At 44.2% G+C, this 22,931-nt stretch overlaps 1 protein-coding gene across 10 annotated transcripts in view; it reads right to left on the bottom strand.

The window, feature by feature from the left end:
• ZC3H7B (zinc finger CCCH-type containing 7B) overlaps positions 1–19,366 on the bottom strand; it is a 48,216-nt gene extending 28,850 nt beyond the window's left edge. For 4 of the 10 annotated variants that reach the window (XM_058864814.1, XM_058864821.1, XM_058864816.1 and 1 more), the window contains exons 1-8: positions 12,166–12,184; positions 12,001–12,061; positions 10,058–10,091; positions 9,487–9,684; positions 8,482–8,640; positions 5,788–5,868; positions 4,248–4,307; positions 2,812–2,854 (exon numbers count right to left, since the gene is read on the bottom strand). In XM_058864814.1, the coding sequence (XP_058720797.1) occupies positions 2,812–2,854; positions 4,248–4,307; positions 5,788–5,868; positions 8,482–8,640; positions 9,487–9,684; positions 10,058–10,091; positions 12,001–12,053 (628 nt within the window). In that variant the 5' untranslated portion in view covers positions 12,054–12,061; positions 12,166–12,184. Of the gene's footprint in view, positions 1–2,811; positions 2,855–4,247; positions 4,308–5,787; positions 5,869–8,481; positions 8,641–9,486; positions 9,685–10,057; positions 10,092–12,000; positions 12,062–12,165; positions 12,199–12,530; positions 13,775–16,873; positions 17,667–18,810 lie in introns of those variants that run through there. The other 6 variants (XM_058864815.1, XM_058864823.1, XM_058864818.1 and 3 more) reach the window with 5 other exon arrangements.
• Positions 19,367–22,931: the final 3,565 nt, after the last annotated feature.

Raw genomic sequence — 22,931 nt, 5'->3', positions numbered from 1 at the left:
CAAGCTTCAGAGATATAAAACTTGATCCAGCAAGAAATGCTGCATCCTGTCTGTACCAGGTCTGTTCACTCAGCCCCCACGAGAACTTGGCCATCCCCCTGCATCAGGGACTGAGTGAGTACGCTCTGTTACTGGCTGCAAACTGCTCTTTTGCTGGCCCAGGAATGTGCTGGTACCTTCTTAGAGAGCTCAGCAAATTAGCAATTCCAGTAAACCTCCAAGTCCTGAACAAAACAACAGCAGAGATGACAAATACAGGCATGCCCCCTTATCTCTAACCCCACCAGGAGCACAGCTCCAACCCCTGCAACCTTTCCTCCAGTATTTGTTGTGAATGGTCCACGTGGATGGACCACAGCAAAGGTCACCATGCAAGGCACTGGAGGCTGAGCCATGACAAAAGCAGGAAAGTGCTGGGAAAGGAAAGCAGGGGAAGTGTCCATGTCTCCATGTCCTCAAGCATGCCACTGAAGGCAAACACATGGTGTACCTTATGGGATCCAGCACAGGATTTTGGTGCTGCAGCTGAATGCATTTCCTACAGGCAGCGACCCAAAGGAAGGCTGTCCATCAGTAGTAGTTTTGCAGCTGCCCCACCAATCTGGCTTGGCTCCAACCCCATGCCCCCTTTGCAATGATTTCTCTCATCTCCCTTTGGTGCAGAACCCCCAGTCGCCAGGGAGCCAGCTCTCCGGCTTTTCCCATGGCTGGAAGCTTGGCCAGATTCCCTGCAGTACAAAGGGATGGCTTGTGCCTTCCCATTTTTCAGATGTTTAAATCTGGAGTACTGACAAGATCCCTACAGAGGCCAACAAGAAGTTCAGAACATGCCGGAAGGGATGGAGACACGTGCAGCGGGGAGCAAAAGGGTGCACAATGACAGGGCCCTAAAGGATCCAGCAGTTCAGGCCTTCTCTGAGGAATGAATGAGGCCCTGCATTTTCCACTCAGACTGGGAAGCAAAGAACAGAGGCCCTCACACACCCTAAGAGGCCCCAAACCTGGAAACACTGAATGCATGACCAAAAGGCAGACAATAACATGAGAGCTCAGTGTATGTAAAGGGTAACGAAAAGAGCAGGCACCAACAGGCTCCACTACTTGTAAGTGGAAGAGGGAAGATGTCCACTCCTCTCTCCCTGACCACCTGTCATTCCTTCAGCCACTCCTCCCACTCTGTCCAATCTCTTTTCCTATCCTTTCCTATTCCTGCTTTCCTCAGGACACCAGATCTGCTGACTTCACTGACCAGCTGTGATACCCACATCTCACATATTCTCCTTACAGAATGCTCATGCATCCTCTGCATTCCCCTAACATTTGCTCCATCTTAAAAGAATAAAACAGCTTTCTTTGATGAGTAGCTCACAGGCACACCCACACCTGCTGATTTCTGACCCTGCCATCACACTCAGCCCCACATATTATCAAAAGGTCAACAAGGGGCTTGTCCATACATCCCCATGAACCAAGTCTCCCATACCAAGCCCCCCCAGCTGGTGACTTCTCTGGCCATACACCTGCCTGTCCCCAAGGGGGAAGTACACAGCTTTTATAAGCACTATTTCTAGCTCTGCTCTCCAGAACAGCAGTGGTTCCCTGGTGCATTAGCTGGCCAATGGCCATACTGAGCCAGATCTGAGCCATGGTCTCTCTGCAGGACTGGCTGAGTTAATCAGATGACTTCAAGCAAAACATGGAGGAAAGGGCTTGAAGAGTCTGCATCTTAAAACAAAACAAAACAACAACCACAAAAACCCTTGCTAAAAGAAATCTTTGAATCTGAAACTCTCAAGGTACCCAGCACCCACAGCCATCCTGGTGGTACACCACTCTCTGGGCAATTGGATAACGCATAATTCCCGTGCTTTTGCAAAGATTTTCTAGCAGTAAAGGCTCTGTCTGCCTGATCCGCAGCAAAGGTGGCATGCTGCTCTTACACCAAATCCAGATTAGATAAAGAGCTTACTGGATGTGGCCATTCATTAGTCCGTAGTAGGAGTCCAGTTAATTTTAGCACAGCAAGATCATGTGAAAAACTCTCCTTAATTCACAGAACTGGGTCTCATTATATCATGTAGCAAGCAGATAATAAATCAGCATTCAACAAAGAACTAACATGCTTTCCAAAGCACCTTAATCACAAAATTAGTTTCTTTCTATAAAAAGAGCAATTGCTACTTGTGGTGGTAAGTCCTCACACTTACCTTCACACACACAGAGCTACCTTACGAAGGAACAAAGACTGATGTGCTCAGAGGCAGAAGTTCAGTTCTCCAGCAGGTAAGGTAGCAAGCCCTTCTACAGGGGCAGAGTTAAGGTCACTTGTTTCCCAGTGTGAGAAAAGCAACCCTGTTAATCTTCCTTCGTCTCCTCCTGGGTGCCTAACCCTGAACTTGGCTCCCCCTGGGTCCCTCCCAATTCCTTTGTTTTCAATTTCTCTACCTCAGTGTGTTGGAGGACCATATGCAGTCAGAGCACAAACAACCTTCACTTTATCTGGACTGTTTTGCCTTGGAGCAGAGTTTCAGAAGCTCTGCCAAGAGCAGCTTTAAGAAAACACAACTGGAGAGAGCTGTATACCTCAGCAGACCCTTTTAACTCCCAGACGTGTCTCTCACTGGGCCTGGACAAAAAGCTGTTTTTGCAAGAAAAATACTCCTGCTTTGCAGCACTTTTTTCTTCTCCTAGTTACCAAAGCTGTGAGTGTGCAGAAGAGACACAAATGCAGGTGATGAACCTCTCAAGCCTGCCAGCCTGGTCACATACCATATTGAAGCCACAAAATTCTGAGGAGAGAGATATCTTTACCTGTTTCAATGTCATCTATTGAGCCCAATCCATTGGAAGTAGTCTGTAAAGAGGATGTAGGAAAAGGGAGAGGAAAAATATTGTGAGAAATAAATTTTTAAATAGACATCCACACTTCACATCTGGGACTCTTTACTATTCCTAAATGCATATGACTCTTTCTTTTTCCTTATGGCCTCTTTCTGTGCTGGAACAATAAAGCAAATGAACTTTAGGAGATTCATTGATCCAAGGAACCTATAAATGTTTACCTTCAGCAGCTGACAAACCCTTTTGCTGCAAAGAAAAACCATGCCTGTACAATATCCAACCTTGTGAGCAGCTCCATACATAGAATAGAGTATTTCATGTGTGGATGGGAACACTGTGTCCCAGGTCCCAGGACACACCAATTGGTCAGCCCACTGCATGGGAGATCTGATTAGCCTGATCTTACACAACGTTCCTTTTCTTAGTTCACATATTTTGCAATCTAACAACCACAAACTTCTACAGCAAATTCAAAACAGGAAAATGTTTCCGCCAAGACAACTGCTGACTTGGAGCTCAAGGCAAGAAATAAATTGAGTCCATATTTTACAGAAACATAAATAGAGGTAAGTACATGTGCCTTTAGCTTAAGCTTAAAAAGGCACAAGTAAAGCATTTGGCTTGTGATACTGCATCTACTACAGTGAAGCTTGCACTATTTTCAGTTCTTAAAAAAGGAAAAGATTTTCAAATTAAAAACTAGGCACAACTATTAAAGAAAGCTGACTGGCCTTGCTGGAAAGATGTGAAGCCAAATCACTGAACAGTGAGAGGTAAACTAGTTCTTTCATATTCCATCTTGTACAAAATTACAATGTTTACAGTTTTATTGTTTATTTGCTTTAAGGAGCAATGTGAAGTACCAAACAGCCTGTAAAAACAGCAAGTGCCTGCTTGTTGGGATGATTCTTTGCCCAGTGGTGGAACAAGGCAACCAGCGATTTCTTCTATTTTACCTTAGTATTTGTACACTGCCCTGCCCAGCTGGATCTCCCAGGACAATAGAAACAATACATAAGCTGTGTATGTACCTTGCTCAGTACATCACAGGATTTAATTTTATTTGTTTCTTCAGCAGTTGCACTTTCTGACTGTTACATAGCATTGTTGTTAGATATGCAAAACTTGAAAACAAAAATTTATTTAAAATGCAAGAGAAAGCAAACATTCATAATAACTAAGAAAAATAACCATCTTTGGTGATCTAATTACCGACATAAAATATGATGCCAATAGAAATAGTTTCAAATACATAAATTTCTTGGCCATATCCCTTAAAAGCAGAAAACACTAATTAAAACAGTTGAAACCTAAAAGACAGTTATAAATCTACATGTAAATCAAACTTTAAAGTATTCTAGTAGCACAATCCAGAAACAGTAACAATCACAGGCTGCAAACTCTACCTGGTTTGATGAATTGATTGAGGTGCCATTACTGAGTAGTGAGAATGTTTCCAATTCCTGCTGCAAGGAAGAGCAAGGTCTTAGAGCAGAATTCAGACCGTGAATGCTCATAAACTAGGTAAAGCTGGGTCATAATATGGTTTCCTTCTAATCACTGCCAAAAATAAAAGCCACCCCAAAATGTTATCCCACTGTGACACTGGAGTACACGTTTGTCAACACTGAAAAGGGACATTTAATTGCTCTGTAAACCTCAGAACCCACAACCCACTGACCCACAACCAGGAGGCAAAAAACTTCCTTGAGAAATAGATGGGTTTGCTTCTCGTTAAGAAATTACTACTTTGAGAAGGCATTATTGCACTTGAGTGAAAGCTGGAACTCAATACAAGAGATCACAAAATGTTAACAAAATACCAATCACAGAATTTCAAATAATAAAAAGCATTATGGAATGTTTCATTTTCATATTTCTATATTAACATACAGGTGCTCTAAGCCCATCTCAGCTGAGTAACATGACAGCAGCAGAAAAGGTGGTAAGGCCAACACAGTGAACATCTACAAAAAGTATTTCCTCATAAACTTCCATTTCTTTGAGATGGAATCATTTGTGGAAAGCTGCTACAAGATCAAGGAGTTTTCTTAGGGTAGGCAAATCACACATGAGGTTTGTTGGGGAGAGGATTAACATATTACAGCCAGATTTACCCTAAAAGCTCTCTGCAAACCCGATGCCCACGAACCACTCCACCTCATGCTACAAGGGTGCCCCTCTGCAGATGGAACACGCTCTTTGTTTAACACACCCCCTTGCTTGGGGCCCAGGATGCAAACACAAACATCAGCCTCCACTATTATCTTGTGTTCTCTGCTCCTGAGAACAAAATATGTGACCAAGGCAGCTTTATGGGACAGCAGCTTTATGGCTAGCAGTGGCCTAACGCCCTCTAGCTCCATCTCAGGGTACACATTTAAACACCGACAGCACTTCCTTGTAGAGCCAAGTTATGGATCCAGTCACTGGTGTCAATTAGCTTCTGAGCAGGTGTGTACCAGTTGTTCTCCCAAAGCCAAGCTTTTCCCCCACCATAAAGAAGCGTACACCTAGAAATGGGGCAGGAACCCTTCACAATCCACTGCACCACAAAAGCAGCCATGCTTCCAATGCAGGAGAGGATCCCATCCCTCTCATTGCATAACAGGGAGAGGACTGTGATGCAAAACCTGCTTTCGGATCAGGCCAAATGTTCCTCTCCTGCAAAAAAGAGAGTAGGCATCTACTGCATCAGAAGTTTCTCCTGCAGCACCATCTGGGGACTCAGGAAACATCCTGGCAGCAGGCACAGAGCAGCAATGGGGTTAGATATGGATCAAAGCAAAGTGAGTCAAAGGGTCAGGACAAGGAAGGTTACCAGCAGCCTGCTAGAGTTTGCAGGGTTGTGTACACATGTCTGTAACTGCAGAGCAGCACCTACCATCTCTGCAAAAGTAAATTTGTACGAGCAAAGGATAGCCCTTAAGACAAAAGAAGTCATACCTGAGGTCTTTTGTATGCTTTTCGAACCCTCAGTCCCAGCTTCTGGGCAAGCTCCTGTCCCAGCTGTGTGACACTTTCATCCTGGAGACAAAACCATTAACAGGACACTTTTAGTTTTGCCTTTGTGGCATACAGAATGAAATAAAGAGGAATACAGGAAATTGGGCTGCACCAAGAAGCCTCAACTTCAGACAGCAACAGGTAGATAATTTCCAGAACAGTCCCAGGAGAGTCCAGACAGACTTCAGCATTCTTGTCATTCAGTCTCGCCAAGATGCTGCAGTTGCACCAGGAGTTTTGCCCTACACTCAGTCAATGCTGCAGAAAATCAAATCAAGTATGTGCTTCAAACAAAGCACCTACTCTGTGAAAACAGGGTTTAGGAGTCCTGCTGGCAAGTAGGCTGAAGGAGCTGCCAAGGCTGGCTGCTGATACAGCTTCCACAAGGTCTCCATGCCTGGGAGGGAGCCTGCATGTCTTCCCTCTCTGCCAGCTGCAGAGTTAATAGTCATTCTTGATATGCAGACAGTACCCACTAGCCTGTTTTGCTTGTTTGTTTTTAAAGCTGAAACCAAGTCTCAGTTTTCAACCTACTAGCTAGAAGGCATTTTGACTGTCTCCAGCTCGTTAAACTGCCTCAGCTTAGTCAAGCAGATCCTTCAGCTTTCCGCAATTGTGTGGCATTTTACCATCCTCCCTGCCCAGTGTCCATGCCCACTCACACACCACCATGGGCTTTCTGCCCAGACTAACAACCTGCCACAGTCTTCTACAGTTATACATCACCAGCAACTGCTTCTTTCTGCTTTCCTCTCCCTGTTTGCAAAAATATCTGAGCACTTTAACAGCATTTTCGAAGAAAAAAAAAGTATCTGCCCAACCTGTTGTGCTAGCCCTCCTTAATCTTCCAACATTTCCCTCCTCATCTCCAACCTTGAAGCTTGCCTTCTTTCTCTCTATTTTCCATGCTGGTCTTTCCAATCTCCTTCTCTCTGCAGGTTGAGTCCTTTCCCTTTCAACAGCTGAGAAGCCTCTGGTTCTTCAAGCCCACCATATCAGTAACTTTTCCCTTCAATCTGGAGTGCCATTTCTTGATTGTACTCACTCCCCCACACCCTCAACATCAGTCTTGGCACCATCTTCACTGAACTCAGTGAATCCAAAATCTAGCTTGTCCATTTCTTCTTCTAAAACACCCATGCCATACCAAACATAAGCATACCACAGAGAAGTATTAACTTCACCGTACTGAGAACTTCTGCAAACGTGTAGCACTGAGCATCTGCACCCAGAAATAAGGTAACTCTGATAGACAGTGAGCCAAATGAGTAGTAGATCCTTTATCACCATAAGTTTTAAGATGGGGTCTGTTTTGACCACAACAAAGTTCTCAGCAATTACAGCAATGCAAAGATGGAAGTACCCATGTGCTCCAGAGGGTAATGGAAACAAGAATGAAATGATGGATAGCACGACTTGCCTTTGATGCAGAGAAGGCTTATGATTTCTGTTAAGTACGTGGTAAGACAATGGGTTATGTTAATTTACAAGACTGAATTGTTTAGAATGGGAAATACAGACCACTGAATGTGGAGTTTTTTAGGCTGAAGTTTCCTGGCACAGAGAAGTTTGATAAAGTAATGATAATAATGGGAGCTATGTAAACATAACTATGTAGTTAAAATATAAATTAAATTAAGTGGCTAAACTGCAGTGTAAAATATAGCCACATATAGCTTCACAAGAACACCTACATTAGACACTTTTGTTAATCAAAGGGTTTCTTTATAAAACAATCCCTTGGCACTCCCCAAGCATGATATCTTTAATATGTTTTGGTCACCCTGTTCTGCCAAGTCAAAAAAGCTAGAATTTACAAGCTACGCAAAAGGAATAACTAACTGCTAACAAGGCTTTCAAACATTGCTTCTGTAACACTAATAACAAAGGAAACTTAACTTCTCCTGCTGAGGTGGATGCATTTTTCTTGTGATAACATTATTGTGATGGATCAGAACCAAGATCAGCACAGTGCTCACTTGAATCCATGTAATCACAGTTTGCTTTCCTGATCAATATCTGGCCTAAGAGGATGCTCAAAAGCTCTATCAGGAAAATATTTAGTTCCCAGTATATGCAGATAGTCCTCTCTGCATGCAAAAATTTACACATCCCTGAACACAAAAATAACTATGCCATGTGATGTCAAGGACACCTTTGAGTGTTCCTCAAAAAATCACTTTGCCTTAGCAATCAGTAAGTGAAACGTGAGACACTTGTACCCAACACAGGAAAACCATAGGAGTTTTCCTTTCAGTTCCAGCTCCCATTTATCCCATGCTTCTAGTCACTTACATTAGAGATACAAAAGCAGTCAATTAAAACATTCTCATGGCTTTAGTTCTCCTCTTGTTAAGAGCAGGGGTTTGCTCTTCACAAACAGACCATGAACCTGCTGTGACTACCTGGTGTCTCTGACTGGCACTATCTGCAAGAGGTGACTTGGTCTGAAGAAACATGCGAGGACAAACATCTTGACATCATGTCAGAGAGACAGAATTTCTGGGCATAAGGATCTTCTTGGGCACAGACAATATTTCTCATCCACTATCCCCTGGCTTCACACTAAGCATGTTGAGGAGAGGAAGGTTGTGAGCCACAAAAACCAAGATGACTTGTATGTCAAAAACTTACATGTGGGAGGGACAGCAAGCATCGGCTGTTGCACTCATATGCTTCTTTGTGTCTTCCAAGTTCATTTAAGGAACGGGCTTTCCGGAATAGCGCTCGGATGTTCTCCTTGTCGAGACTTAAAGCCTTCTCGCTGTCTTCCAGTGCCTTCTCAAACAACCCCTGCATGGAAGAGGCCGTATGGAGTCAGCTGAGGCACAGCAGACTGACCTGTCCTCTGTGAATGCAAATGTTCTATCTCTCAGCAGAAAACAGGAATACAAGTGGCAAGTGGAAGTACATATGTTACCTCATGCACAGACCAGCGTGCAAACACACCTACACGAACAGAACATTTTGTTAAATCTTGCAAAACTCAAATCATTTCAAAGTCAAGGAATAACAGAAGTAAGGCTGCTTGAGCAACCTTATCTTGTCTCCCCTTCTACCCTGAGCATGTTACACTTGAAAGTCTTTAATTATGTGACTGCTTGCTAATTTTCAGGGGACTCAGTGTCCCTACAAACAGGATGGGCCTGCTCTGGGGTTGTGCCATAAAGGAAAGCTGTTACGTGCCTTAATAAAATGGAAGCATGCAGCCTTTTAGAGCCTGGGTATTTCAGGATCCTTTTCCATATGTATGCTGCAAGTTCCTTCAAGACCCAAAGCCTTCCTACTGTCTTCCAGTGACTCAAAGGAGGAGGCAAGAGCCTCCAGAGCAATAAACATTATTCCAGAAAAATATTTGCTCAATACTGGAAGACACTGGGTGGTACTAACTCCTCACCACTGAATACCAGAACTGCATTGTCAGTACCTCAGGCCTGGCCCCCTCTCCTCACATCCTTCCTCTGGTCTTGCAAGACACGGTGTAATGGTGAGGAGATTGCAGACTCTTCTGTGTGGTGTTGTCTCCTCCAGTGTTTGAGCAGGGAGTGGGCAAAACCAGCTGAAACGCTTCTTGACATCTTTTCCAACTGCACAGCATTGCAACCCTGGCTCCTGGGGATGACTTGGGAAAGCACTCACCATGGCAAAGTAGCAGGCAGCTCGGTTGACGTGGAGCTTGCAGAGGAGTTCCTTTGGGATGGTCACCTCGTCGGAGGCTGCGTAATCCGCCACGTTCAGCCCTTCTACGTACTGTACCAGGGAAAGCTTGAAATCCTTCTCTCGGAACAAATCATTGCCCTCTGCAAACAAGTTTCTCACCAGCTTCTGCAAAAAGGCCTGGGCAGCAGGGAGAGAAAAAATACACTCAAGTGGATATTCAGAGACAGGAGAGACTTCCCAATTTACCATTCCTTTCCATATCTTTTACTGCTTGCCCACAAAGATACTTCTGCATCCCTACTCTCCTGTAAAACATCAGTTTTTTTGGTAGAGGAGAATAATGCAGTCAAACCCCCATTCTTCTTGAACACTCAAGTGTCTTCTCCTTTCCCTGAAAGTTGTCATCGTCAGAACCTTAAAACTTTAAGTCACAGTCAAATTGTGACAGACCATCCCACATTCTTCACTTTTGGCATGTAAACTAATGGCTGTGCAACAGAACAAATCTTGCTAACCAGAGGGCTCCCAGCTTCAACAAAATCTCCATTACCTCATAATCTTCTTGGCTTAGGGGTAATGTGGACCTGAAGAAAAAGAAGAGAAAATACTCATGAAACAGGCATCCATGAAAACAAGGGCTTTTGTCTGATGAAGAGATAATTTTTCTGGTTCTGTGTTGGTGATCTCAATAAGTTACTGAACATTTTATCACTGCAAAAGCAGCTGAGGCAAAGAGAACAGTTAGGGAGCATTATGCTCAGTGACAGTCACAGTGGTGTCAAGTGATGGCCACAGCTAAGAGGGACTTGGGACTAGAGGAGTCTTATTCTCATTTATTCTCTGCACATACTTGATCCCCTGTAATGTGCCTTCCAACAGTCACCTAAAAGACCCAGCTTTAATAAAGTCCCATGAGAGACTGCCATGAAGAATACAAGTGTATTTTATGTGCATCTGGCTCTAATGAGAGGCACCAGAGGGGCACTCCAAGACCTCCCCAAATCCTTTGTGAGACCAGAGACATAAAGAGATTAATGCAATCACTTTTCTCTGCCTTAACTTAGCCACATGCCTTTAGGCCTACCCTACAAAAGGAAGGGAGGAAACAATGCAGGTTCAGGAGACCATTTAACTCTAATCTTCTCAGCCAAGCCTGAGCCACAAATTCTGGCAGTGCTTGTGAGGATAACACCTACCCCACAGCAGCACTGAGATTTAAGAACAAGGTTCTGTTCTTCAGATTGGACCATCTAATTCATCCAGGCTTGGTCCACATATATTTATTTATTCTCTTCAAGGACAAATCAATAAGCTCTGCAGGAATCCTTAGCACCTTTCATAGCTTTTCTCACCTACAGTGCATACATGATCTTACTGGTTACTGAAAAAACGTTTTTTAGATTTCATCTAATCACTCCTTAAAACTAACTACAGGAAATGTCATGGCTTTGTAAGAAACATTCGTGCTGCCTACAAACTTGGACTCCCCCTTTTGCATCAAAACAAACCAATATATGTCACCGTTCCTGGTTCAGAGTGCAAGATATGCCCCAGATGCATGAACTGCACCTCATATTTCTTAATTATTTTCTTCCCCAGAATCTTGTGCATTTTTATAAGTGTTACCAATATAAATCTCAAAATTATCTCTCCAAAACTGGGTTATCAGCCCTATTTAGTCTCAGACTGGGATGAAAATTTCATGGCCAAATTACAGGATACAAATATGTAACATGGAAGATCTAGGGGGTTTCCTACTGTAGAGACACAGATTTCAGGCATAGTAATTGCAGGATTCAAAGCAGACCTTAAAAAAACCCAAACCAATCTGTTTACAATCTTACTACTTCCTTACTCACCATGGAACCTGGACCGGAGTTTGAGGCCTCTGCTAACTCAAACATTGGAGGGAGAAATGCTATGGTATCTTATAAGGAAGTACTAGGATTTGTAACTACTAAATAAGCAACCACTTCAAGCTCTACAAGGCCACATTATATTTATAGAAGAATGATCTGAGACATCCACCAGGTTGGCAGATGTAAAAGAATCCAGGTCATCTACTTGCCCTATAGGCACCATATGGGGTGCCTAACAAGTTATGTACCTTGTTTCCCCACCTACAGAACTGAAACACTATCTCTCTTCCTAACAAAGGTGGGATAACCTTGTTGAAAGAGCACTTTTGAGATCTTCATACTGAAGATGATGTAGAAGGTCCAAGTACTGTTAGTGTTATGCTGACTGTAAAGATCATCCTGGAACTGCAGGGAAGGGCAAAACCAAAGGATATTAAAATGACAGAATTTCAAATGTAGGGAGCTAACAGGACAAGAAACATCCTGAAAAATCACAGTTAAAATCCTCAAGACAGTATCTCTTTCCCATGCAGCAAACCCAAAGCAGTGAATAGGAAAAACTCATTTCCTGCAATCCTCGACAGAAAGACAACTGCCTCCAAATCCATAGGGAGCACTGAGGTTGTCCACTTACTGAATGAACTGAAGTCCTTTCTCTATCTCTTGTTTTCTCTTCTGCCTCTCCATTATAGTTGCTGTGGAGAAAGAAGAAAAAGAAACAACACAAAGTGAGTCATTTTAGGTCTTGCTGCCAATTAAACAGCACAGTATTTTGTTTGTGCCTGAATTTACTACTAACAAAATGTTCCAGACCAGATGCCCTGAACGGCAAAGCCCATGATTTATCCACACTGCAGATACAGCACGACCAGCAGCTCACTACCAAGTATCTGCTTTTTCTCACATGCCACTGACAGGATACATGGGCAAAGAGGAATTACTTCAATTTGAGCTCTCTGCTTAGGCTGCCAGTAAATAAAGCAGTGGAAACCAACTGTTATCATGACTGCCTTCTAGGAAAGGGAAGAAACCTAACACCAACTTTGCCCGCACTGGCAGTCATTTCAGGAATTTGTGCCGAGACCCTCCCATGATAAGCAATTCTGACCACTATTTATCTGGGACAGATGAAAACTGGTTTACTGCACAGCTTATGAAACATACCTTATCTACATAAGGTTTATGGAGGTACAGCACGAAGGGAGATGCAAAGGAAGAAGGAATTGCTTGCCGTGGTCCACATAAAAGGACAGCAGTGAATCCATGCAATGGGGATTTCATGCTGAAATCAGCAGGCAAGAGCAGCACAGCCTGGGAAACATTTCTTTAGAGAGGGAACAGAGCCCTATTGTGCAGTGTTTTAAACTGGGAAGGGCAGCACCTTAGGAAGGCTCAAGAGTTATCTGCACTTCATCCTCTGCAGTTTGGAAGCAAATTTTGGAATGGCTCCCCAGTGACCATTCCCCAAGGTACAAGGATCTGTCACACAAGAAAAAATAAGAATGGCACTTTGTGGTAAAACTGAGTTGCTGGTGACAGCAAAGTTCACATCAACGAGCTGTGATCACAAATAGTGCTCAGTATTTGAGGAATAGAAACTTGGGGACAAAGTCAGCAACTGGAGGAACACTGAAATGAGATGAAGACCCTGTACCTTCCCAACCCAGGATTGCCTCTGAAAAGATCCTAAAGTAATTTCTCCACCTCTACACTACAACAACTTGGAGAGCATTATCATCCAGCTCCCTTTTACATTAAGACCATCCCTATCATTCTAAGATATCTTGTAGTATCAATAACACACCCAGTCTGAACAGGGTGAAGGGGCCTTCACGCTACATAAAAATCAATCCTGACAACTCAGCAAGCCCTTATTGATTGTGCTCTGTGCCACGCAAAAGGTAGAATTGATATCTGCCCCTTACCAAGAAGAAGAGTTGGGGGAAGGGGAAAAGACTGGAGTGAGGGAAAATGGCAGCAAAAGGAAGCAAGAGCTTGAAAGAGACACTGTGCCATTTCTGAGTCATCCGACAGTAAATTTGGGAGCAATCTGGTTCAAGCAGCAGGTAGGAGATTTTAAGCAGCTGAACTTGGAACAGGATGGACAGTGCAGCAAGACAGGGAAAGTCAACAGACAAGGTGAGGGATGATCAGCATCTCTACAAAGGCTTTTAACAGAAGTGATGGAGAAGAGCTGATATACTTCAGTACAGCACCATCAGAAGGCCTGCATTGATTCATAAATATCCTGGATAATGAGCAATCAGGAAAAAAAAAGGAAATTTAACAAGGAGATTGTGAGGTTCATATGATCACTAGCGATACAGGCAGATGAATCATGATTTTTGAAGAGTTAAGATTTTAGCTAAGAGTTAGAAGCAATTTGTAATGATGAAGATGTAAGTCAGATAAGCAAATGGTAATTAATGACTATTAGATGCTTAAGCCAGAGCTAATTGTTATATTGCTTGCTGTTATGAACTTGTTTATATAAAAAAGTGGAATAAGTGAACCGTTATAAGAACAGATTGAACACAGTGAGAAAAATGACCAGCACCTGGACTCTATACCAATCAATGACGAAGCACAGGGCTTTGGATCGTGCCAGAGGGTCACAAAGACCTGATGAACACTTTCCTGACTTCATCCTTTGAGACCACTGACAAAATTCGAGACCACCGACCCAATTCAAGAGAACAACTGTGCGCACGTGAAGAACTAATAGCCTCATTTTAATACTGAATGGGGATGGGAGGTGCTGGAGTTATGCATACGTATTTTATATAAGATCTTGGGAAATAAATAAAAGGAAAAGAACCTTGTTTGGGGCAGTCATGCCTTTTGGAGACGACTCCCATGCCCTCCACCGGTGAATAAACATACCACTTTCTAACTTTAATTAGTTAGAGGGTCTTTGTCCATGATCATATATCGATTTTCAATGATTCACAGACAGGCTTGAGAGGCAGACAAGTGGTAATTCATTTAATTTTTCTCCTTGTGTGAAATTCTGTAAAGACAGAGGAAGTAAGAGAGAACAGAGATGTGGAAGAAGAGCAATAGGACCCATTTCCACAAAGGCAGCAGTGGAAGAAATGAAAGAGGACAGAACCACCCCAGAGCACTGTAGAAAACTGTGAGGGCCATCAGAGACAAGAGTGAGGAAAGTCTCCACAGAAAATGACAAGAGACAAACTGTGGGAGAGAAGAGGAGGCAAAAGAGTCAAGTAGACCCTCCCAACAGCTCATGGGGAGAGCACTGAGAGGAAGGAAAAATTTCTAGCTGTCTGGTCCCTGAATACACTAAAAGGCTTGAAGTACTCCAGACAGCCTCACCTTGAACCCCACCTATGCCCCTCTGTCCAAGGTCTAGGAGCTCCATTTCAGCAGAGGTCCAGATCCTGCCTTATCCGAGCAATGCTTTAGGTGAATTTGTCCTCAGTTCTATCTCTGGGACAAACCTTAGACCTCTACTGCAGGCAGCTTGTCTCAGGTCCTGTCTCTGGCACCATCTCCTACTGCTGGACTTTCTGGCTGGACCTGGACCAGATTCACCACCTCATCTTCTTTGTGACTGTTGATGGACCACTGCTACTGGTAACTAGTTCAGACTACACTATTCAGGTGTGGGACTGTACCCTATGAGTGAGGGCATTGCTGGTGACTGCCATCACCTTCAGCTACTTGCTTGTCCTGCCTGGAGGTGCAGCCCTGCTCTTGCTGCTCCCTGAGCCTTGCTGGAAGGAACCAAAGTCAGGGAAGTGAAGCAGCAGCCCACGGATCCGATGAAAAGAGAGATTATTAGCAACTGTGGGGACGGCAGTTGAACACTGGCTGGTCATCACCAAGTCAATGGCTGCATTCCAAAAATGCTGTGGTGTACCTTTACAATTGTGTATATCCACAAAACAGATCACCACCTTGAAAACCTTCCAATACACATGGCCTACTTCTGTTTCTGAGCTCAACCTTCAAAACACTCTGCAAGGAGTGAAGGAGAGATCAGTACCTATTCTCACAGCTACCCTGATACGCTGCTAAAACATCTGCACAGCAGGATGCGAGTGTGTGTTACAGAGAGAGCTGATTACTGTTGCTTGCCCAGAGAAAAGGGCATTCAAACATAACTGACCCAAACCTGGAGTGCAGCCAAGGACTACTGGGAATGGCTACAAGATGTCTCCTTTCTAGAGTTACCCAATTCTTCTTGCATCCCAAAGCTCCTCTTCTGTTTTTTTCTCTCCTCATCACTATTGCCACAGTATCAAGCATGAATATCCCCACCCTTGCTTCATGTGGATGGCTGACCAGCCTATTGCAGTAAGTCCCACAACACACAGCTACAGTTTGATCCTTGCTACAAAACCCTCGTAAAAGGCAACCTTCTGTGCCTTGCATGCTCTTTATGCTCTGAAGTTCTACCCTCATCTTCCAGAGTGAATGTTCTTCAACCCAAAACTCTCCATTGCCTTCTCTGGATATAAACCACCAGCGTGATCTCCCCTCTAGACTGTTGCTCCCTGGTACTGTCCCACATTCCTCCCTCCTTGCAAGTGGGTGACCAGCGTTTTCTGCTAAAGGTCTGTCACACCTCCAGGCTTATGTCATGACTTTGCACATAAGACTCATCCTCTCATGGGCAACACCTTCAAAGCACACACCATATGCTGCTGCTCAACAACTTCTTGCACATCTCTCAGGAGCAACTACCTTCCTTTTTCCTTCGATGTGACTCCACACCAGCAATCTCCTTCATGCGTGGCAGACCCCTCATCTGTCCTGCCTGCCCCAACCACTGCAGGAGGCTGCCAATCACACTCCTCTCTTTGCTCCTCACACCTTCTCCCCCACCACCTCACTGGTAAATTCAGTCACTTCTGTCTCCCCTCATGGTTCCAGCCTCTTCACAGTGTTTCATTTAACATTCAGACCGAGCCATGCACTTGTTACACCAGCAAACCCAACACACTGTGAGCCACCCACATGAGCAACTCTTCAGTTCTGCCACACACTATACCACAGCTACTGCATAATTAATTTTAAGTGGAAAGGTTGTTTAGCTTTTGTTTTCTTGGTCTTTCAAATATTTTTAGAAACACAGTAGAAAACATTTTATGAAGCACTGCATCTAAGTGTTCCTTTTCTCCCCCCCACCAAACCTCTCTGTCCAGACATGTCCACTCAAATCACCAGCAAAATTCAAATACTGAGTATTTATACCTCCACTACAAAGCTCTTATCCTTTCAGTCCAGGGACATTTATCCTCTCTGGTTCAGCATCAAGAGAGAACTTTATTCAAACTTTGTCAATAAATTACAAACCATTTCCCAGACAGGAATAAAATGCTACAGACAGGCATCAGAAGGAAGCATGAGCCAATGAACTGCCTTCAGAAGGAAGTAAGAGCCAGTGAACTGGGTGACTGAACTTCAAACTGGGTGGATATCCTCTAGATGGGTAGATGGTAGAAACACGAGATGAACAGAAAGACTTTGATTTATCTTACCAAGGACATGGCTGTTATTCATAACCCTGCTAGAGCTGAATTTGGGCAAAGTTTTTCATACCGTATTTCTGAGATGGCAATGAGTTGACATTTGACTGACTTCCAGGCATTGACTGTAACATTTCAGCTAGAAATAAGTATGCTCAGATGCAAGTGTCATGTTGTAGAGCTGAGACTGGAGCTCCCCCGGAAAAAGGCTCCAGGAAACACTGGTCTGAAACATGGGAGTTTTTCACTGCCTGCAGTTTGGCTGCCTTAGTGGTACAATGGAACAGCTAACTGGGCACACATCAATGAAGGACAAACTGCAGAGCCCACTACAAACTTGGGCTCTTGCTCACTCCTGCAGCTGCTCTCTGCCATGCCCCACTCCCTGGGTTTCACTGCTTCTCACAGCCAACCGCTCTTGAATTCCCCACCACTCTGCTGTGCCCACCAGGGCTGACTCCTCTGTCCCTCCATGCAGCGGCTGCCCCAAGGTACTTTCACGGCCACCGTCTCACATCCCAGCACCCCATTAGTACCACTCCTGCTCTGCAGCATCACTGGGGTCACTGGGGTGGCACCAGCTGCACCCAGCAATATTCACTGCACCCACTGAATGCAGAGCAAGGTAGCAACAACCAGCTCACTCCCCAGTGAAAATAAACGCAGTGATTCGAAGTTTCCCTGAGAGGGGGATGGTGGTGGGGGCTAAAAGCCTCAATTGACCACAACAGCCCCCATTACCTCATTTTCCATTCCCTCCAGCCTTGTGTTCCACACATAACACCTTCATATATCACAGGCCACCCTTCCTCCTGCCCCCCACTGCAGCGCAGCCAGGGAGCAAGGACAGAGCTGTGGGGTGATGCTGCCTATCCCTACGCCACTTGCTCTTGGTTTCCTGCCCACCCAGCTCGCACTCCCGTGCTTCATTTGAAAAACTAAATCCCAGGTCCGGTTTCCACGCGGATAGCGCGGGAACCCTCGCTCGCCTCCTCCCCCCACTGCCAGCGCTAGGCCGCCGATCCCCGGCCTTTCGTAGAAGCCACTGCCGGGAGAGGCGCCACCTCGGCGGCTGGAGCGGAGGGGGGCCGGCGGCGCCTCCCGCACCCCCGCGGCTCTGCCGAACGCCGGCACCCCGGCACTGTCAACACCGCGGCCCTGCTGGGAAGGGTCTCCCGCGGCAGGAGACATCGAGGCTTCCCCGGGAAAAGGAAAACAAACCAAAACATGCTCTTCCTCCTTCCCCATCCCCCATCACTGAAATAAAAATCACGCATCTCCAAGAGTCTGGGAGACGGCTTTAAGAGGGAAAAAAAAATTAAGAAAAAAACCCAACACATAATGTCCCCTGCCACCCGGAAACTGTCTAAAATATTAAAGAATTAAACCCAAAACAAACAAATGAAACCCAAACAAAACCAAAACACGGTCTTATTTGATAAACTTTAGAAGACCCTACGGAAGATCCATGTAAAAAGCAATTCCAAAGGGCTTTTCTGCCGTTTAATGGGGTTTGTACCAAACAAGAGGGGGAAACTGCAGTCTAAATACAGACCAGCATACACATCCCGAACCTACAAAACACAGGCACAGACGCGATTAATACTAAGTTTTCCATGTAAACTCAGGGTTTTTTCCCCTAGCTATGCAATTTTAGACTACTACCACATTTTTCCAGGGGGTGGGATTAGGATCTTTGACAATATTTTTTTTTTTTTTTTTTTTTGCAAACCCCACATTTTTGGCGGAAGAGGGTTTAGCTTCAAAATCAAATTTCCAATTACACAACCTTTCATCTATGCAGTTACTATCTGAAACCTTTACTTTCTAATGAAGCAACATCCAGAATTTCTTGTTTCTCAAGTCCACCCCTTTCTACATACACAAACACACACAGAATTGATTTAAGACAAAAAATAATCCCCCCAAAATAATAATAAAGAACTCACCTCTCCTCGGGTTTTCCCCCCCACACTATGTATAAACTTTCCTTGATAAATGGTATTGTATTACTAGAGATATTATTAATGTATTATTACTAGAAGTAATAATAATAGTAAGTGCTATTTAATTATAGAAGGCAGCATTCTGCTTCTGGATCGGCTGCCCCTGCAGCTCCCTCCATGTGCCTCCTGATCTCTTTACTTTCATTTCCAGGTCTCGCTCTCTCTCGCTCGCTCCCAGCTGCACCAGCAAGAGAAAATGCCTCCCTGCATATCCTCTGGGCCCTAGAGGCTACCGCTTTCCATTACAAAAACTCACAAATCTTTCCCTTGTGGCTGGTTTTGAGATTCTTTAAGGTGAATTAGGCTTAAAAAAAAAAAAATCTAAAAAATAAAGCGCTTCAGCAGTCGACTCTCCGTTCTAATTTTAATGCAACATTTTTTTTCTTCCCGGTTGTCTTTGCTGATATAAAAAAATAAACCCCAAGAGAAAGCAAAGCTGCCTCTACAGAGGGTTTGCATGCAACGAACGCGGCGAGGAACTGAATTGTGAGACCCCCCCCCGGGATTATCACATATGTGAAGAAGTGACCCTTGTGCCCACCCATTTCTGTTCGCTGGACGGGGGCCAGAGCCATCGCTGCTGGCAGAGCAATTATCTGCTCCAGCCAGACCTTACTCACTCCACCCTGCACTGCTGAGGGGGTTCCCTGTAAATTAGATCGTCTGAAAACGTAAATCTTTGGGTGGAAAGGAATATGCAGTAAAAAAAAAAAAAAAAAAAAAAAAAAAAAAAAAAAAAATTAGAAATTTAAAAAAACACCAAAAATAACCAAAGAGGCAGAAAAAAACCCAAACAACCCCCCCAAACTAAACACAGAAATAAAACAAAACAAACAAATATATATCTATATCTCAATTAATATTATATTTTATACAGCTGGCTATTATACAAGCTACATAATTATATATATATGCACATCTATATGTCATATATATATATGTAGATGCATATATGCAGCATGTGTATATATATATAAAAACCATATTAATATTAAATTTTACATGATTTGGTATTACACAATCTACATGTATATTATATGTATGTAGATGCATATATATTTTTATATTTATGTATACATATGTAAATTTAGATGCTTTGGAATTGGATTTTTGGCTCGTTTTCATCCCAAATCTCTCAATATTTCCAGAAAGTGGATTGCATCTCCATAGCAGTCCATACTGGCAGAGCCCCAGGAAGAGAGCTGCTGGTGGGAAAGGGGGCTGAGTGGGATATGCTCTACCATGGGCAGTGGCTGTGAAGATCCAGAGACACAGACCATCTTAGGTGGGGGTCACCCATCCCCACCCAGCTGCACTATCACTAACTTCAAATAACTCTCTGGAATGAGTTTTGTGCTGGTAGAAAAGTTTCCCACTCCCTAAAGGATTCTGTCTACCATTAGATTAATAATTTCCAGACTGACACTGGTTTAAATTACCAGCTTTTTCCCAATGTAATCAGTGACATGTTTACTCCTGAGTGTCTCACTTCTCCGTTTACAGTGACCCACAAGAATGTCACGTTGTGCTTTGCAGCTCTGTACTCTGCCAAGATTCAAAGGCAGATTGAAGGTAATATCTGAAGTGTACTAAACTTGCCTGATATTTAAAACGCATTGATCATAAAAGGAAAGACTTTATTGTAGTGTGTAGGATTTGCTTCTGACAGCATTGTAAACACAATAAACTGATAATTTATGAAATATAGGCTGTGACTTGTATAGTGTACCTTATGACACTGGAGAACATTGTCTAATGCTCCAAAATTACAATGCACATTTTTAGGTATTGGTTTTGATCCAAAGATTGCTACTATCCATGGATAAGAAAATGTTTGTTTTTATTAACCCTTCTGACGATTTGTTGTTTCTTAATTTAAGGTGGTGAAACTGTGACAATGAGTAGAACCTAAACTAAGCTGGGCGTCTGGTGCAGAAGCTGCTGGGCAAAATGCACATTAAGTGGCAAACCCTGTTGATGGGGTGGTTTTGGGCAGAAGAAAGGTGGAGCAGGTCTGGAGGCAGAAAGTAAATACAGGGAGCAGATATGCCAGATCACAGTGGGAGGGCAGCCTTACAGAGCCATCACCAAATGAGTCACAGAGCCCAGGACACCTCCAACCCTGCAGCCCCTGTAAAAGGAAAGACATCACCACTGGATGAGAAGAAAGGTTAAGAGGAGATGAGGAAAAAGAGGAACAAAACCAAATTGTACACACAATCAAGAGTTATGCTGGAATAAACACTAGTTTTTCATTTAAGAACAGTCATTTTCATGACTGCATTTCTCAATTGAAAGTCATGTTGTGCTTTCCTCCATCCCAATTTGCTTTGTCTGTAAGACTGAGGTGTCCTGCAAGGTCATGATTTGGCATGTACCACTCCTCTTGTGAAGTAAAATCTCTCATTAGCAGTTAACATTAAGATTTTCACAGTTTGCAAGTGCAATTATTGAAGTCTCAGTCTCATGTGCAGGTAGTCAGCAAGAGTCAAACACTGCAAACCCCTGCTACAAACCAGATACAGTGTCATAGAAGTTACTTTGATTTATAAAGCTATCTTTTAGGAAGAATAGATGTAGGATCTATCCTACAGTGGCATGGTACATCTACATTCCAACATAACTGCACCTGTAGTTAATGCCTTTATTCTTGCTCCTTGGTCACAACCAAGATTTGGGAGAATGACAGGGAAGGGAATCTGATGTATTTGATAAGAATCCTGTTTATTACTAAAATTTATTTATTTGTTTGTTTATTTATTTATTACTAAAAATTGTGAGGAACTAATATCCAGTCCCAAATTTCTTGCTTATATTTTCCAGGTTCAGGCTCCTTCTAGAGATCACACTAGTTTAGTTCCTCATCAGCTCTATGTATTCCGGCAGCTTTATGCTTCTCACATACAGCCATAGTCTAGTGTCTAAGTGGTTCTTAATTTTCTTCAGCTGCAAAAGAAACTTCTCTTACTATTTGTGAGGCTGCTCATCCAGCACCATCAACTACTGACATTCTTTTCTTGGGTCCATATAAGCACTTGCTGTTGCTTATTAAAAACACGGGAATTTTGTGAGAGACTGGAAAATGCCTCTCACAATGTTTTGGGACTAAATAGCAGAATAAATCCTACCAATGGGCCACCTCAGTAGCGACCTGAAAGGTACCTGAAATGGCACCTGTCTTGGTGCCTGTAGGTTGCAGGTTGCAGAGAAGGGACTGGGGTGCTGTGCCAACCCACTGCAGTAGCAGGCAGGTCTGTGCACCACTCACCCTGCCTCATCCGATGTACTTTTGTTTCTATACTCAGAAGAAAATGTCATGCACAACGTGCACGCGAGGCTGTCACACAAACCAAGGCTTTTTTGCATCCTTAAACAGGAATGGCTATGCACTGCAAGGTGAAAGAGACAGGATGAGAGTACATAGTCTTACGCTGCACCAGGGGAGGTTCAGGTTGGCCATCAGGAAGAATTTCATCACGGAAAGGGTGACTGGGCATTGAGACGGGCTGCCCAGGGAAATGGTGTTGTCACCTTCCCTTGAGGTGTTTAAGGAAAGACTGGATGTGGCACTTAGTGCCATGGTCTAGTTGACAAGGTGTTGTTTAGTCACAGGTTGGATTCGATGATCTCAGGTCTTTTCCAAGCTAGCAGATTCTGTGATTCTGTGATTCTGTGAAATGCCTTCCTTAGCAGGACGGTCTGACAGTAACATGCCAAGTACAGACAGGGACATTATCTAGGCGAGGCTTCACATCCGAAGGTGCTCGTGTCCCACCTGCGGGCTTGTGGGACCTCCCCAGCGACCCTTCCACGAACGCGGGTTGTGAGCGCGGCCCGGCCACAACCCCGCGCAGCCCGTCCGGGCCGCCGGCCGCACTAGGAGCCGAGGGCAGGTGCAGGACTACAGCTCCCGGCGTGCCCCGCGGCCGCCGCCGCACGCGCCCCACAACCCCGCCCACGCGCGGCGCGGAGACACCGGCCGGGCTGCGGCGCGGCGGTGGAGCGCGTCCAGTGACGTCACGAGGCAGCAGCCAATCCCGGAGCGGGGAGCAGAACTGCCGGCG

This window comes from Poecile atricapillus, chromosome Z, assembly GCF_030490865.1.
Source record: "Poecile atricapillus isolate bPoeAtr1 chromosome Z, bPoeAtr1.hap1, whole genome shotgun sequence".
In the NCBI taxonomy this organism is placed as follows: Eukaryota; Metazoa; Chordata; class Aves; order Passeriformes; family Paridae; genus Poecile; species Poecile atricapillus.
Note: the sequence above shows the minus strand (reverse complement) of the source record. Positions and strands in the feature narration are given on the sequence as shown.